The following is a 13,672-nucleotide window of genomic DNA, read 5'->3' as shown; positions in this document are numbered from 1 at the left end:
CTGATCAGTGGAATCCCCTTTGAGCAAGGTTTGGGACCCTTTGACCTATCCCCATCATTCCATGAGCTCTCTTCCTTGTGTTCTGGTACAAGATATTCCGGGCTCATCCCGTACCTTCCCTGCCCAAGTCGTAGAATCAGGCTTTTCTCCGAAAGCCTTGTTCCCTTTACTGGAGAATGGTACTTCGAAGTCAAGATGTTGGTGCTAGCTGTGTTCACTACAATTGGGGTGTCTCTGCTTCTCCCTATTGGCTCCACCCTCCAGCAGCCTCTGGCAGCCAAGATGCTCCCGAAGTTCCAGGCCGTTACAGGCCCCTAGTGATGTTGATCTTGGAAGGAGGGAGACCTGCTCTCCTTGGGGTTCCCCTCAGCCCCGTTATTAAAGGGCTCGTTTGGCCCTGCTCAGCCAAGAGTCCCTCCCTGGACAATCACTGTGGCTGGGGGCCCGGGACTCTCTCATTGGCCAAGCTTGTCTTCCAGGCCCACCCCTCATTGGAGAGGGGGTAATAGGTGGGACTTGCAGAATTCAGCCTCACCCAGCTGCATGGAATAGGTGGGCTGCAGGGATGACAAGGGCTCTCTCACCAAAGAAAGATGAGGAAATCTGGGGCCGACAAAACACTAGACGTCTACTGTACCAGAGAAGTGTTTAATCATACATTGTGATACAACTGAAAGAAGAGAATAAGATGATGCTGAGATGATCGCACTGGGCCTTCCTTTAGCCTGAAGGAGTGGCAGACGAGCAGAGGCCTGAAGGAGGGGAGCCCTAGCTGGGCAAGGGGATGTGGCAGCAGAGAGGCCCAGGTAGAGGAAACCACCTGTGCAAAGGCCCTGAGGGGGAAGCTTGCCCAGGACCTAGAAGGGGGCCATTGTGGCCAGCATGGTGAGAGGGGAGAGCAATGGCAGAAGGCTGGGGAGGTTGGCAGGGGAAGGCTGACCTGGAAGGGCCTTGAAGGCACTAACAAGGGTGCTAGCTTTATGCCCAGTGAAAGGGGGTGTCACTGAGGGGCTTTACGGAGGGGAGCTCAGTCTGGCAGCTGGAGGAGTAAGGACTGAAGGAGCCCAGCGAGGAACGGGAGACAGGACTATGGGACCATATCTTTACCCTCCCTTTTCTGTCTCATTGAAACTGTGACTTGCAGGAGCCTTCGATGAAGTGGCCTCATGCCTGGTGAAGGTGCCAGGGAAGAGAGAGGAAGGCAACAGAACGGCTCCGGTATGCTTCCCGCCCAACCCCACCTGCCTTTCCTGGGACGCTGCGCCCCCACTGCCCTGCCCCAGCATTCCTGGTTTCTCTGTCCCGCTCTTCTTTTCTCCGTGGTTCTCATCACCATCTGATGCGCAATATGCTTTATGAGGTCCCATTATTTCCGGGTAGTCTCTCACAAGGGAGCTACCCTCCATGGCTCAGGGATTTTGTCTGTCTTATTCACGGCTGTATCCCCAGCATCCAGAGCAGGGCCTGGCACACCACAGGTGCTCAATAACCGTTTTTTAAACAACTCAGTGAATTGTGAGAGGGCCTCTAAAAGGGGAAGAAAAGCTGGAAATGTTCTTTTTCAGGACACAGGCCCAACCTAGGTCTTGGCTCTGTAGCAGGCCTCAGGAGGCCAGAGACAGCCAGCACCTCAGGACCTGGTGAGGGCCGGGGGGCAGACTGGACAGGCTGTGGACATGAGTGTGGCACACGGAGTGTGGGTGAGACTGGTGGGTGGACAGTCAGGAGGCAGGGGATCCGCTGAGGCCAGGACGTGCAGGAGGGAGGCCCTCCCTCAGCCTGCTTCAGAGGAAGCTCCAGCCCCGAGGTGGGAGTGCAGAGTCGGGGCGGGAGAGGGTGAAGCGCTCAAAGAGGCCTTGCACTTTGGGAGCATCTGTCCTCATCCTGGGTATTTCTCCGGTTTTCCACCGTGCTCTTGCCACACTGGCCACTCTGTTTCTCAACACGCCAAACTCATTTCTGCCTCGGGGCCTTCGCGCTTGTTTCTTCCACCAGGAAGGTTCTTCTCATCTATAAAATGGGCACCATAAAGTTGAAGTGAGGCCTATGTTAGATAATGTATGCACAGCCCGAGCATGGTGCCTGCAACAAAAGGGTTTGTTAATGTGGTCATTTAACAAATTTCACTGAGCTCCTCCTATGTGCCAGGCACTGTTGCAGGCACTAGAGATACAACAGTGAACCGCCACTCACTCTGGGGAGACAGGCAGAACTTCCCCCTGGCTCTTCACATGGCTCCCTCTTTCTGGTCTTGCAAGACTCGGACCAAATATCGTCTCCTGCGAGAGGCCTTCCCTGACCGTTCGGTCTAAACCAGCAATCCCTCTGCATCACTTTTGCAGGTGGAGTTATCAATTGCTGTTTAACAAACGACCCCCACGCTTGGTGGTTTAAAAGTTCAGTCTGGCTGCTGGGGGCGTAAGGATGGGAGGGGCCCAATTTCTCACGAGTCTGAAGTTTGACTGGGCTTAGTGGGGTTCTTCTGATCCGCATGGTGCAGATTGAGCTTGCTCGGGGGGGGGGGGGCTGTGGGAGGGGGACCAGAACATCCAAGACGACCCTCCTCTTCCAGGGTCTCTCTCCACTAGTGTCATTGTTCCGCGGTCCAGCCTGGGCTCCCTTACAGGCTGGCGGCTGGTTCCAGAGGGAAACAGTGGAAGCTGCCGGTTCCCTTAGGGGCTAGTCCGGGAGCCGCGTAGCCTCGCTTCCCCAGCATTCTATGGGCCCGAGCATGTGGCGAGATGAGTCCGGGGTCAGGGGCAGTCTTTCTTGGTAGGAGGAGTGGGAGGGAACTTGTGACACCTCTAACTACCACACTGCCCTTCAGAGTCACCGGCTTTGCTTTCTTTACTGTATGAAGTTATCTATTTCATGTCTTTTTCTTCTTCCGCGTTGATAATAAGAACTAACAGATTAATTGAACATTGGTTAATCTATTCCCTCTCTCAGATGGCAAAACGCCTTAACCTGAGTAGGATGTACTCTTAAGAAGGGTAAATTCTGGAAGGCTCTTAAGAAGTATCACTATTGGTGGGACTTCAGCTTGAGGTGTGGGGACCCTTTCTGTCCTGTCATCCGGCCTCTTCTCCCTTAGTTGACTGTTGGAGGGGGGTGCTTTGCAGCCCTTGATGCCTGCCTGTCCTCTAAAAGCTGGCCTTCGGGATCATCTGCTGCCTCCCCCGACCGCTGCCACTACCATCTCCTCAAATCTTCACCCTCCCCGTTCCCTTTGTGGTTTCTCACCTCTCCGGGCCGGGGGTGGGCAGCGGGGACGAGCAGGCTGGCTTGCCTGCAGGTGGCGGGTGGCTAACAGGGGTGTTGGGGCAGGCCCTGAGGGCTGGCTCAGTGTGGCTCTCACCCCATGGCTTTGCCCCCTGCGGTCCCGAGGTCGAGAATGTCATCACCGTGCAGAAGAGCCGGGATACGCTGGAAGTGGAAGGAGAGAAGAAGAGCGTGATGAAGAAGATGATGGTGAAAGAGGCCCACACGGTTCTGTGGCATTGGGTGGGGACAGGGCAGAAGTCCTGAGTCCACCTGCTGATGAGACACGGGGTCAAGGTGGGCTGAGGACAGAGGAGGAGGCGGGGCGCTTGGACTTGAGTCTCAGCGCCCCCTCTGACTGCCCCTACCCCTCGAGGGGCTCGGGTGGGTCACCACTGTCCTCTGAGCCTCACTCTTCTCATCCTGGCAAACGACTGTGATGATATCGCGTGCATGGGTGCTTCCTGGGAGGACCCAGCCCCACAGGTGGCTCACTGTAAAGCACCGGGGAGCAGTTACTGTTGCCAACGCCAGACGTTCCTCCTGCTGGGAAACTTCTGAGAGTTTCCTTATCATTTTGCTGAACACAATCACTTCTCAGGTCTCCACCAGGCTGCATTGGGCAGGGATAACCAACAACATTTCCAAAATCGTATTTAGCTTGGATCCCTTAAAGAAAGGAAAAAATCCTTGCCCTTGATACCTTCATTTAACTAATATTAACTGCATGCCTATCACGTGTAGGTGCCAGATCAAAAGTGAGAAGTCATGAGAAGGACCTTTTAAAGGAAGTCAATGGGACCTCTTTCAAGGGTTTTGGCTTTGGGCAAAAGTCCGTGGTTGAACACAGGCCCAGAATGAGGCTTCTGAAGGCCCTCCTGCTGAGCACTGTGTGGGGTGCAGCCGCTTAGGGTGCGGGGTGTTTCTGGCGGCCTTGAACTGAGGGCTCAGGACGGGGTTTGAGCAGTGGGCTGGCCCCCCAACTGGAGGCCGGGCAGGGCTGGAGCGGTGGGGGAGCTCTGCCCAGGCTGTGGGGCTGCCCGCCTGCTCCCTCGAGGAGGGGCCTGGTGGCCTGCAGCGGCGGCCTGTCCCCTCACTGGCCCCTCTGTGGTCCCCTGTCCAGAGGCAGATCCAGGAGGAGCCACTGGATTCCCTCTCGAGCTCCGTCCGCCAGCAGGCCATGGAGACCCTGACCCAGCTGAGGTGTCCACGGCCCCTCCCCGGGCCCAGCCCCTTCCCTCTTCCCATGGGCTCCGCCTGTCTCTTCTGGGGCCCCTCCCTGTGCCCCACGCCACTCCTGTGCCGTTTCCTCTCCCCTTGCCCAGTCCCTGCCAGGGCCGTCTGCCCTCTACACCCACTTCCCTCCCCCTCCACCTCATTGTGCCCTTTTGTCCATCTGAATGTCAGGCCGAGCCCCGAGCCCCGGGAAGTCCCTGGGAGCCCCCAGCGAGGCACCCTCATCCCAGTCCTACAGCCTCAGCGTCCTGCCTCCAGCACCAGGGACCCCCTCACTTCTTGCCTTTGCTGTCTGTCTCTTTGCCAGTCACACGCGGCCTGTCCTGGGTGTGCGGGAAAGATCAGAGCTGGTGAACACGTGTGTGAAGAGTGTGTTCTCCCTGCCGTCTGTGCAGGCCATGCAGGAGAAAGACGAGGCCAAGGCTGAGGCCATACAGGTGAGGGGGCGCTCCCCGGCGGGTCCTCAGGGCTGCCCGGGGTTCTCAGGGGAGTCACGTTTCTGGACTCCCAGCAGGGAGAGAAAGGGTGTTCCGGGGGTCGATAAGGATCTCAAGCTGTGCGGCCGGGGGGCACTTTACCTCACCTCTCTTGGCCTGAGTAGGCACTCCATTCGTATTTGGTGAATGAATGAATCTTTGGAATAAGGGGTCTCTCATCTGGAATGCTCTGTCCACTTCTGGGCCCTGCCCTATGGGGGGATGTGGACACATGTTGGCTCGGCCAGAGGAAGTGGCCACGATTGGGAGGAGGAGGGGGGCTGAGGACCGGGCGAGTTGGGGCTGAGGCCTGGAGGAGAAGAGCCTCAATGGGTTTGTGTGGGCATCTTCAGCCTCCGCAGCGCTGACCCAGGAGAGGCGGGCAGAGGCGACCCCTACTGTAGGACGCAGGGTCCGTGGGGAAGGTTAACGGAGCTGGGTTTCAGCTCAGAGTGAGGCACATTCATTCATCCTTCCATTCAGCAAAGATAACTGAGTGCTACTCCCCAACTAAGGGGGCGAGACACAGTGGGGGCGGGGGCAGGGGAGAGGTGGGCATTACCCAAGAATCATGCAGTTAACGCAAAACTATAAAGAGCCCCGAACGGGGGCACCCGGCCTGGATGGGGGTCAGGGGTCGTAGTGTTGGAGCCGAGAGGTTAAAGAAGAGCTAATTAGCTGAAGGGGCTGGGGATAGCAGAAGGAAGAGCATGACAGGCAGAGGGAACAGCCTGCATGCGAGGCGGCCTGATGATGGGAGACCTTGGTGACTGCAAGGATGACAAGCAGCAGTGTGGCTGGAGCCCAGAGGGCGAGGTGAGAGTGCTGCGAAGCGAGGCTAGAGAGCAGCGCCAAACCGCCCTGGCAGCAGGAGGACGCTGTGTCCTGGAGGTGCTGCGCTAAGACCCTAAGGAAAGTTGGGGAATCTCTGCTGGGTGGGAAGAGAGAGGAAGCAGCCCTCTTGTAGTACCAGGCCTGGCCAGCAGAGGTGAGTGCTGCGCAGCGATGGGCTGCAGATGGGCGGGAAGGAGGAAGCAGTTGGTGAGTGGGGCTTTCTTGGTGGTTGTGGTGTAACCCTGGTGTGCACAGACTCAGGAAGTCTGGACAGCGACAACCTGGGAGACAGACGTGGAGAGCTGGCAGGAGGGGAGGCAGGGAGAGGGGTCTTCCCAGAGTGGCTCAAATCCACTGCTCAGCCTTGTGTATGTGTAATGCCTGCACCTATGTGATGCCCAGGATAATTCCAGGACTACGGAGTGGCCAAGGGAGGAGGACCTTGGGCAGGGGACAGATGGCTCCCTGAAGGGGCAGCTTGGGAAATCTGTTTGGGTCTAGGAGTAGCAATTAAAAAAAGAATCAGAGCACTTACCCAGAGACAACGGTAAAAATTTATCTGACTCTTACGGTTCTAGAACATTTTCCCACCCATTCTCTCGTTTGTCCCTCCTGACTTGAAACTTCCTTGTGTGACTTTGGACGAGTCTCCTCATTTGTTAAATGATAAAAACACTTAGAGGACAAAGATGGTTGTGCAAATCACCAGGCACTCCCCTGGTCCGTAGATTCTCGAGACTGCTGGCTCTGCTTCCTCCCCTGGCGGTGGGAAGTGCAGGGATAACGATCACCGATGTGTCGACCAGGAAACTGTAACCCATGCAGGGGAAGTATTTGTCCCATATCACGCATCAACTTAGTCTCAGAGGTGGGCCCGGAAGGCCGCTCCCTGAGTCCCAGAGCCCCTCCTCCCCTGACCACGCCAGGGGTTGTCCGGGGCTGAGCTCTGCTCCAGAGGCCCCCTAGTGGCTTGGTCCTCCTCCTGTCCACAGACGCTTTACCGTCAGACCTTGGATGCCCTGCAGACACTGCTCAACGCCCTCTTTGTTGAGGACCCCACTCCTGCTGGGCTGAAAAGCATTTTGGAGGTGTGGGGGCAGGGAGGAGAGGAAGGATGGAGGGGAAAGGAGAACTGGCTTAGGAGCTGGGGGAGGCGGGGGCGCTGGACCCAGAAGGAGGGATTTGACTTTAGGATGTCATCTTGTGCCAGTCTTCTGCCTCCCTGTCCTGAGAAGCCCTGTCACAGACGCCTGCCCCTTGGCTCTCTCCCTATCCGCCGACTCCTGCTACAGCTGCCGCCATATCTTTGCTCTCTCCGTTCTTGTCCTTGTCTTTCTCTTCTCTCCTCATGACTCTTCATCTTCCATCTCTCTCCTCGCTGGTCTTCATCTTCCTTCTGGTCTTTCAGCCCTATTCTCAGCTTCTGGACCCTGTGCTCCAAGAAGAGGAGAGGGCTATGGCAAGTTGCCTTTATGCCCTCCCCAGAAGCTTCTTGCTGATTGGCGCAGGCTGGCCTGCACCCCAGGCAGCAGGGGCTGGCATCCAGCCTGTAGCTCTGAGAGTTGCCCTTGTCCTCACAGCCCCTGGGGCCCTGGATGAACTCTGGGAAGGCCCATGAGCGAGCACGGGCTGTGAACAGCAATGTCTCTGTGTTGAACCACACGCTTCTGACCCTGCCTTTCTTTGTGAGTGGCTTCTGGGGGGAGGGGAGCACTGCTACGGAGAATCTCCCCAGCTCTGAGGGAGCCTGTGCATCCGTCCAGAGCTTCCCCAGTGGCCTTTGCCATCTTTAGAGGGCTCTGCTATTGGGGCCAGACCATCTAGCTCTGGTTACTATTTACTGTCTAGCATTATTGAACCTATGAGACTCGATTCTTAAGGTTGCAACACAAACAGATGTCCTCTGGGTTCCCGGCACTGGGGCTTCTGCTGGGGAGGCTCATCCTTCGCATTGGGGATCCTGATGAGGAGATTGGCCGGGAGGCCCTGGACGGCATCACCATCCTCTACACCATCCTGGAGCTCCAAAAACGTAAGCCCTTTGGAGTGCGTCTGAAGCAAGGTTTCTGAGCGGGTGCTCCGTCCCGGAATTGACTGGAGCCTTGGCACCAAGGCACTGGTGGGAAATAGGGGCGACCAGCACAGGGTCCAGTGGGGACTGGGGTGAAGGCTTAGTCCCCCCAAAACTGGGGGACAAAGGTACAAATGAGCCTACTTTGATGTAAGCAATTCTTTATAAGCCTTTCCTCTTCCTCCCAAGTTTCACTTGTGACTTTCGTTTTCACATTCCCATGGCACCATGTACACCCAGGCAGGATAGCCCTAAAGGTCTTGTTCTGTGGTCTGTCTTCCGTACCAGACTATAACCCCGTTTGAGGGCAGGACAAGGCTGTGTCCTGTTCACTACTGCATTCCCCAGGTCTAGCCCTGGGCCTGACACATGGTGGGTACTCAGTGAATATTTACTGAATGAATGGACAAAGAATGGGTCCTATCTTAGCATCTGGAGTGGCTAAAACCTGCAGCTGGGAGAACATCCCTGGATTCGGCTCCAGGGCGCTAGTGATGCGGTATGGGCCGGGGCAGGGACCAGCTGGCCTGCACTAGAGGTGGGCAGTATCAGCTGTTACTTGCCTCCTTCCTTTCTCTAGAGTCCCAACTCTGCCCCAAGCCAAGGGACCTTGACATAATGTTCAAACTTTCCTGGCTCTGGAGGCAGAGTAACCTGGGTACAAGACCTGGCCCTAGCCCTTCCCAGCCGTGTGACCTCAGACAAGCACTTTTCCTGTCCAGGTCTAGATTTCCTCATCTGTAAAGGAGGGTACAATAGCGTATAACTCACAGTTTTTGAAAGATTAAATGAGATCATATATAAAGCGGCCAACTCAGTGCCACACATTACAGCCGCTTGTCAAATACAGTTTCCTTTTTTTCCTTCCCGACCAGGACTATCTGATTAGTTTCAGCCCTTTGGGATCTGTCTGGTGTCCCTGCTCTTCTTGATCTCTGGTGCTTGGGGTAAAGATTTGGCCCCTGGCAGATTTCCCCCTCTGTCTGGGAGCCACTCGTACCTCCTGAGTGATGGGTGAGGTGGGATAAGCATGTTAATAGTTAGCCTTGCAGGCAGGAATAGTGTAGACCAAATCAGTATTTCCTGATTCGGCAAACAAAATACAGGATACCCGGTTATAGTCAAATTCCAGATAAACAATGAATAATTTTTGGTATATTAGAGACAAACTTTGACTAAAGATTACTTGTTTATCTGAAATTCAAATTGAACTGGGTGTCTTGTATTCTATCTGGCAACCCCAGGCCGAACGCACGGTTAGAGTGTTGAAGGGTGAAGTGGTGGTCCATGCCCCTGACCGCAGGGCGCAGCAGACCGGAGACTTGGACCCGGATCTGCCTGATTCCAGGTTTCAAGCTCCTTCCCTTCACAAACAACCCGCACACTTGGTCCACAGTCACGCTGCCTTGGTGTCCCTTCCTTATGCCCATAGGCGTACGACCCAGGTAGCACCCAGGCCAGGCCACAGCAAGGGCGCAGGAAATGTGCCTGAAAGGTGTTTCCTTCAGCAGAAAATATGGAGCCACCATGCGCCAGGCACTATTGTAGGCACTGGGGACACAGTATTGAAGAAAGAGGTTTATGATTCAATAGCCCTCCCTCTTGAGCTGGTCTTCTTTTTGTCGGGAGGCAGACAATGAACAGAACAAACAACGATATACAGAGTGTAAGTCAGGGGATGATAAGCACTCAGGAAAAAAGCAGAGAAGTTGGATTGGGAATGTCAGGGGCAGGGGATTGCAATTGAAAAGAGGTATTGCCACTCCCTGGAGAACTGCAAAAATGAAACAGACAGTGCCACGTGCTGGTGAGACGTGGAGCCTCTGGCACTCTCTACGCTGCAGGAGTGGAATTGGTCCCTGCTGCAGAAAGCCGCAGCATCCCCTGATGATGAAACCATGCCCACCTTGGGACGCAGCGATCCCTCTCCCGGCTGTGGACCTACAGATGGGTGCATGTAGACACCAAAAGGCACGACCAGACACACCAGAATGTTCATAGTGCTGGGCATAATAGCTGGACACAACCCACATGTCCCTCAGAGGTAGCACAGATAAATAAGTGGCAGTATCTTCATGCTGTGGAAAATTAGGCAGCTCTGAGAACGCATGAACTAAGGCCACCTGCAACAGCGTGGATGAATCTCACGTAATATTGAGTGAAAGCCGGACACAAGGGGTAACATACTGTATGAGTCCATTTATGTCAGGTCCAACAGCGAGGAAATCTAATCAGTGGGTTTAGAAGTCAGAATAGTAGTTACCCTGGTGGGGGAGGGGGATGGTGGACTGAAATGGGCATAAGAAGGGCTTCTGGGGTGCTGATCATGCTCTGCTTCTTGACCTGGGTGCCAGTTACATGGATAGGTTCACTATGTGGAAATTTATCAAGCGGGTCACTTAGGATTCGTGCACTTCCTACATCTATGTTTAACAAAAACTTTTAAAAAGTAGGGCGCTCTGGCCTCACTGAGAAAGTTCTCTTCTTGCAGGAGCCAGAGATAAGGAAGAAACTAACAAGAAGGAGCTGTATGAGACCAACAAGCGTTTTCTGGGGCCCTACAACCCTGTCAGCCCATGCCAGAACATTCTGCGTGTGATCGCGGTGACCGCCCATTGCCCACCAGCCCTGGCCTCCCGGGAACTGGGGAGAGAGGGGCAGCGCCAGCCACCCCAACACCCTCTGCCCCTCTATCTTTCAGGCCAGCTCTAGTCCCCTTCCAAGAAGCCTCCCCAACCACATGGGCCCATCTGGAACGCCCCTTCTCTCCAGACTGTGCCACAGCCCGTGGGCCATGACTTCCTTCTCCCGGAAGCATGTCACCCAGTTCTGGGGGGAGGGGCCATTTCTCCCCTTTATTCTTAGCTCCTCCCCAAAGGGACACTCACAGATTCACCGTATCTGCATGGCCTGCCCTGCCCACCTTTGCGTGTGCCTGGCGGTGCTTGTGCGGCTGTGCATGGCTCGCTCGAGGGCTGTCAGTGTGTGTCAGCATCTCTGGGCCTCTGTTTCAGGAATTTGGAGACTTCCTGGGGCCCCAGCAGGTCAAGGATCTGCTGCTGGCAGCCCTGGAAGGGCTGAAAGGTGGCTCGGAGGAGGCTCGGGGGAAGGACTCGGGGGAGATGATGCAGCTGGCCTCAGAGGTCACGCTCAGCTCGGTGCTGGAGTGGTACCGCCACAGGGCGCTGGAGGTGGTAAGGCCCCCTGGGAAGGGCTGCGCTGGGAGACCCCACCAGGCCTGCTCATCCCCTGGGACGGCCAGCCCTGCCATGGGCAGGGTGAGGGTACAGGAACCCTAAGCACTAGGGTGGGGTAGGGGTAGTGGTGGCTGAGAACTCAACTGGCTGGACGGGGAGGGAGAAGGGTGGCCAAGACAGATCGGCTCATGCCCAGGGAAGGAGCAGGCCTCTGCCAGCCTCTCTCTCCCCATGTCTCTCCCGTGTACCCTCCTCTGCCCTCTCTCCCCTCCCGCCCACACGCTACCCTGTCACCCATTCCTTCCTTCTCCGTCTCCCTCTCCCCACATCCCCCCTTGCCTTCTCCCATTGGCCCTCTGACTGCTCACACCCCAACTGTGCCCCAGATCCCAGAGATCATGCAGGCCATCTACGTGCAGCTGAGCCATATCCAGGAGCCACGGGCCCGTGAGGTGGCCCTGCTGCCCATCTCTCTCCTGGCCAGCTCCTTCATGACTGAGGTCGTCGTGGCCCTGCTCATGTGTCCCCTCCCGCTGGACAGGTACCAAGTGAGCAGGGTCCCAGCCCCCACATCTCAGAGGGTTGAAGCAGCCCCCATCCTGGGCTGGGAGCCCCTCCTTCTACCCAGAGAAGCCCCTTGCCCTCTCAGGTGGCCTCTCTTCTGTGATCCGTGGTCTTTATGACGATCATTAAGCACTTCCCGAGCACTGCCGGCATCAGTGCTGAGCATTAATACATTCTTTCATTAGTACAACAATGAAAACAATCCCATTCTACAGATGAAGAAACTGAGGCTCGGGGAAGTTTCTTGCACTAGGCACCCATGAGCAAGCAACAGAACGAGGACCTAAACCCAGACCTGACCAACTCCAAGCCCAGAGCTCTGTAATGATGCCATAGAAAGCAGGCCTGAGTGTTGGCCCTGACTCTGCCTCTGACCGCTGTGTGCTTGCCTCTCATTGCTTGCCCTCTCTGGGCTTCAGTTATGCCCCATAGGCAAAAGGAAGAAATAATCTCTGCATTCCCACCCCAGATGGATGGTGTGACAAGTAATGCAGCCCGCTGTGCTGAGTGCCTGCCTGGGCCTGGGATGGTGCTCCATGCTCTCAGCCTTCAGGGAGCTCGTGGTCTGATGAGCAGAGGGACTGTAGCCAGGCGGTGAGCTCATGGGCAGGAGGGACCAGCCCGACTGCTCCAGCCTCCCAGACCAAGAAACACTCCCACACCTCTGAATGAATAAAACAAGGCAGTGAGTGTGTGAGCCACACCTTAGGAGGGTTGAAAGCGGATGCAAAAGTATTGTGCAGAGCCGTGAAAATGGGGCACGCTTCTAGCAAGCACAGCTGGTGTCGTTCACAGAAGCCAAGGGGATCAGTCGGGATGGCGGGGGCCAGAGGGACATCCCGTCCTCCCACCTGGAAAACTTTAACCCTTTCTGGCTGCAGTGTCCACCACGGGGTTTTCTTCATGGAGCCCCTAAACGTTCAGACTCACCAGAGGGGGCCATGCTGGCGTCAGGGTGGCTCAGGGCGTAGGACAGGACAGTGCCAGGCTCTTCTTTGCAGGAGGCCAGCAGCAGCCAGACAGAGCTGGCACGAAATGTGAGGGCCTCGCTCTCAGTGCCAGCCTGCTCCTGCGGGAGCCTGAGCGCGGCAGCCTTCTGAAGTTTGTGCCCCGGATGCCTCACTCTCCTCACCTGTCTTGGCCCTGAGTCCAAGAGTCGGGTTCTGGGCCTCCCAGAACGAGGGGCTGAGACCCTGGGGGGTGCAGCGGCTGCTCTGGCCGACGTGGCTCAGGTCTTACGGAAACTAGTGTCTCTCACAATAACTACAAATGTTGCTTCCAGGGTCCCCACAGGGACAAACCCGGTGACAGAAGTGGCCGCAGCCTGGGAAGCTCAATGCTGCAGTGTCCCCACCGGTTCTTTTAGTTAATTTATGGTTCCTCCCAGCCCAGATGCAATTTACCAATTGGGGCATTTTTACCATAAGCACTGTTGCTTAGCAACATAGTTGACATACTATCTTTATCAGGTTTCCAGGGGAACGGAGCCAGAAAGTTAACGGAAGGTTCAAACCTCATGCAGAAGGGGAAAAGGGTATTGTTAACCTGTTAGTCACTGGTCTGTCAGTGCTGTCAACCCCCCACAAAAGGAGTGCCTGCAGGCTTGCTGGCATAGACGCTTTCCCCTGCCTGGCGCACTGCCTTCTAAGGGACAGGAGCGGGCACTCCATGATATTATGTGACAAATGCAGGATCCAGCCTCAAAGGGCTCCTTGGCATAGAGGAATGAGCACAGGCTCCGGAGGCATCAGATCTGGTCACTTCTTGACAGCAGCTCACTAGCTGTGTGGTCTCGGACTGATGATTTCACCTCTCTGAGCCTCAACTCTGCATCTGTAAAATGGGAATAACAACCCACCTTGAGGGTCTTTGTGAGGATCCAGTGACCTTGAATGTCTTGGATATCTTGTTCACGTCTGTATGCCCCGAGATTCGCCTAGTGCCTGGTGTACAGAAGATGCTCAGTATTTGCTGAAGTAATAAATGGTATAGGAAGCACCTGGCATGACACCTGGGAAACAGGGTTTTCAGTG

General features: G+C 55.8%; 1 protein-coding gene and 1 long non-coding RNA gene across 8 annotated transcripts in view; one reads left to right on the top strand and one right to left on the bottom strand.

The window, feature by feature from the left end:
• The window catches only part of MROH7 (maestro heat like repeat family member 7), a 47,910-nt gene that overhangs the window by 16,851 nt on the left and 17,387 nt on the right, over positions 1-13,672 (top strand). For 4 of the 7 annotated variants that reach the window (XM_023629281.2, XM_005607025.4, XM_023629276.2 and 1 more), the window contains exons 4-13: positions 1,145-1,218; positions 3,388-3,471; positions 4,385-4,464; positions 4,805-4,934; positions 6,800-6,895; positions 7,388-7,492; positions 7,704-7,839; positions 10,370-10,482; positions 10,893-11,072; positions 11,462-11,616. In XM_023629281.2, coding sequence (XP_023485049.1) covers positions 1,145-1,218; positions 3,388-3,471; positions 4,385-4,464; positions 4,805-4,934; positions 6,800-6,895; positions 7,388-7,492; positions 7,704-7,839; positions 10,370-10,482; positions 10,893-11,072; positions 11,462-11,616 — 1,153 coding nt within the window. Of the gene's footprint in view, positions 1-1,144; positions 1,219-3,387; positions 3,559-4,384; positions 4,465-4,804; positions 4,935-6,799; positions 6,896-7,387; positions 7,493-7,703; positions 7,840-10,369; positions 10,483-10,892; positions 11,073-11,461; positions 11,617-13,672 lie in introns of all 7 variants that reach the window. The other 3 variants (XM_070247797.1, XM_070247790.1, XM_023629297.2) reach the window with 1 other exon arrangement.
• Positions 632-13,067, bottom strand: LOC138920223 (uncharacterized). Its single transcript, XR_011431050.1, has 3 exons — positions 12,570-13,067; positions 3,244-3,426; positions 632-2,010 (listed from the first exon to the last, which is right to left on the bottom strand). It is a non-coding gene; the product is annotated as an uncharacterized lncRNA (long non-coding RNA).

Source organism: Equus caballus, chromosome 2 (assembly GCF_041296265.1).
Source record: "Equus caballus isolate H_3958 breed thoroughbred chromosome 2, TB-T2T, whole genome shotgun sequence".
NCBI lineage: Eukaryota > Metazoa > Chordata > Mammalia > Perissodactyla > Equidae > Equus > Equus caballus.
Note: the sequence above shows the minus strand (reverse complement) of the source record. Positions and strands in the feature narration are given on the sequence as shown.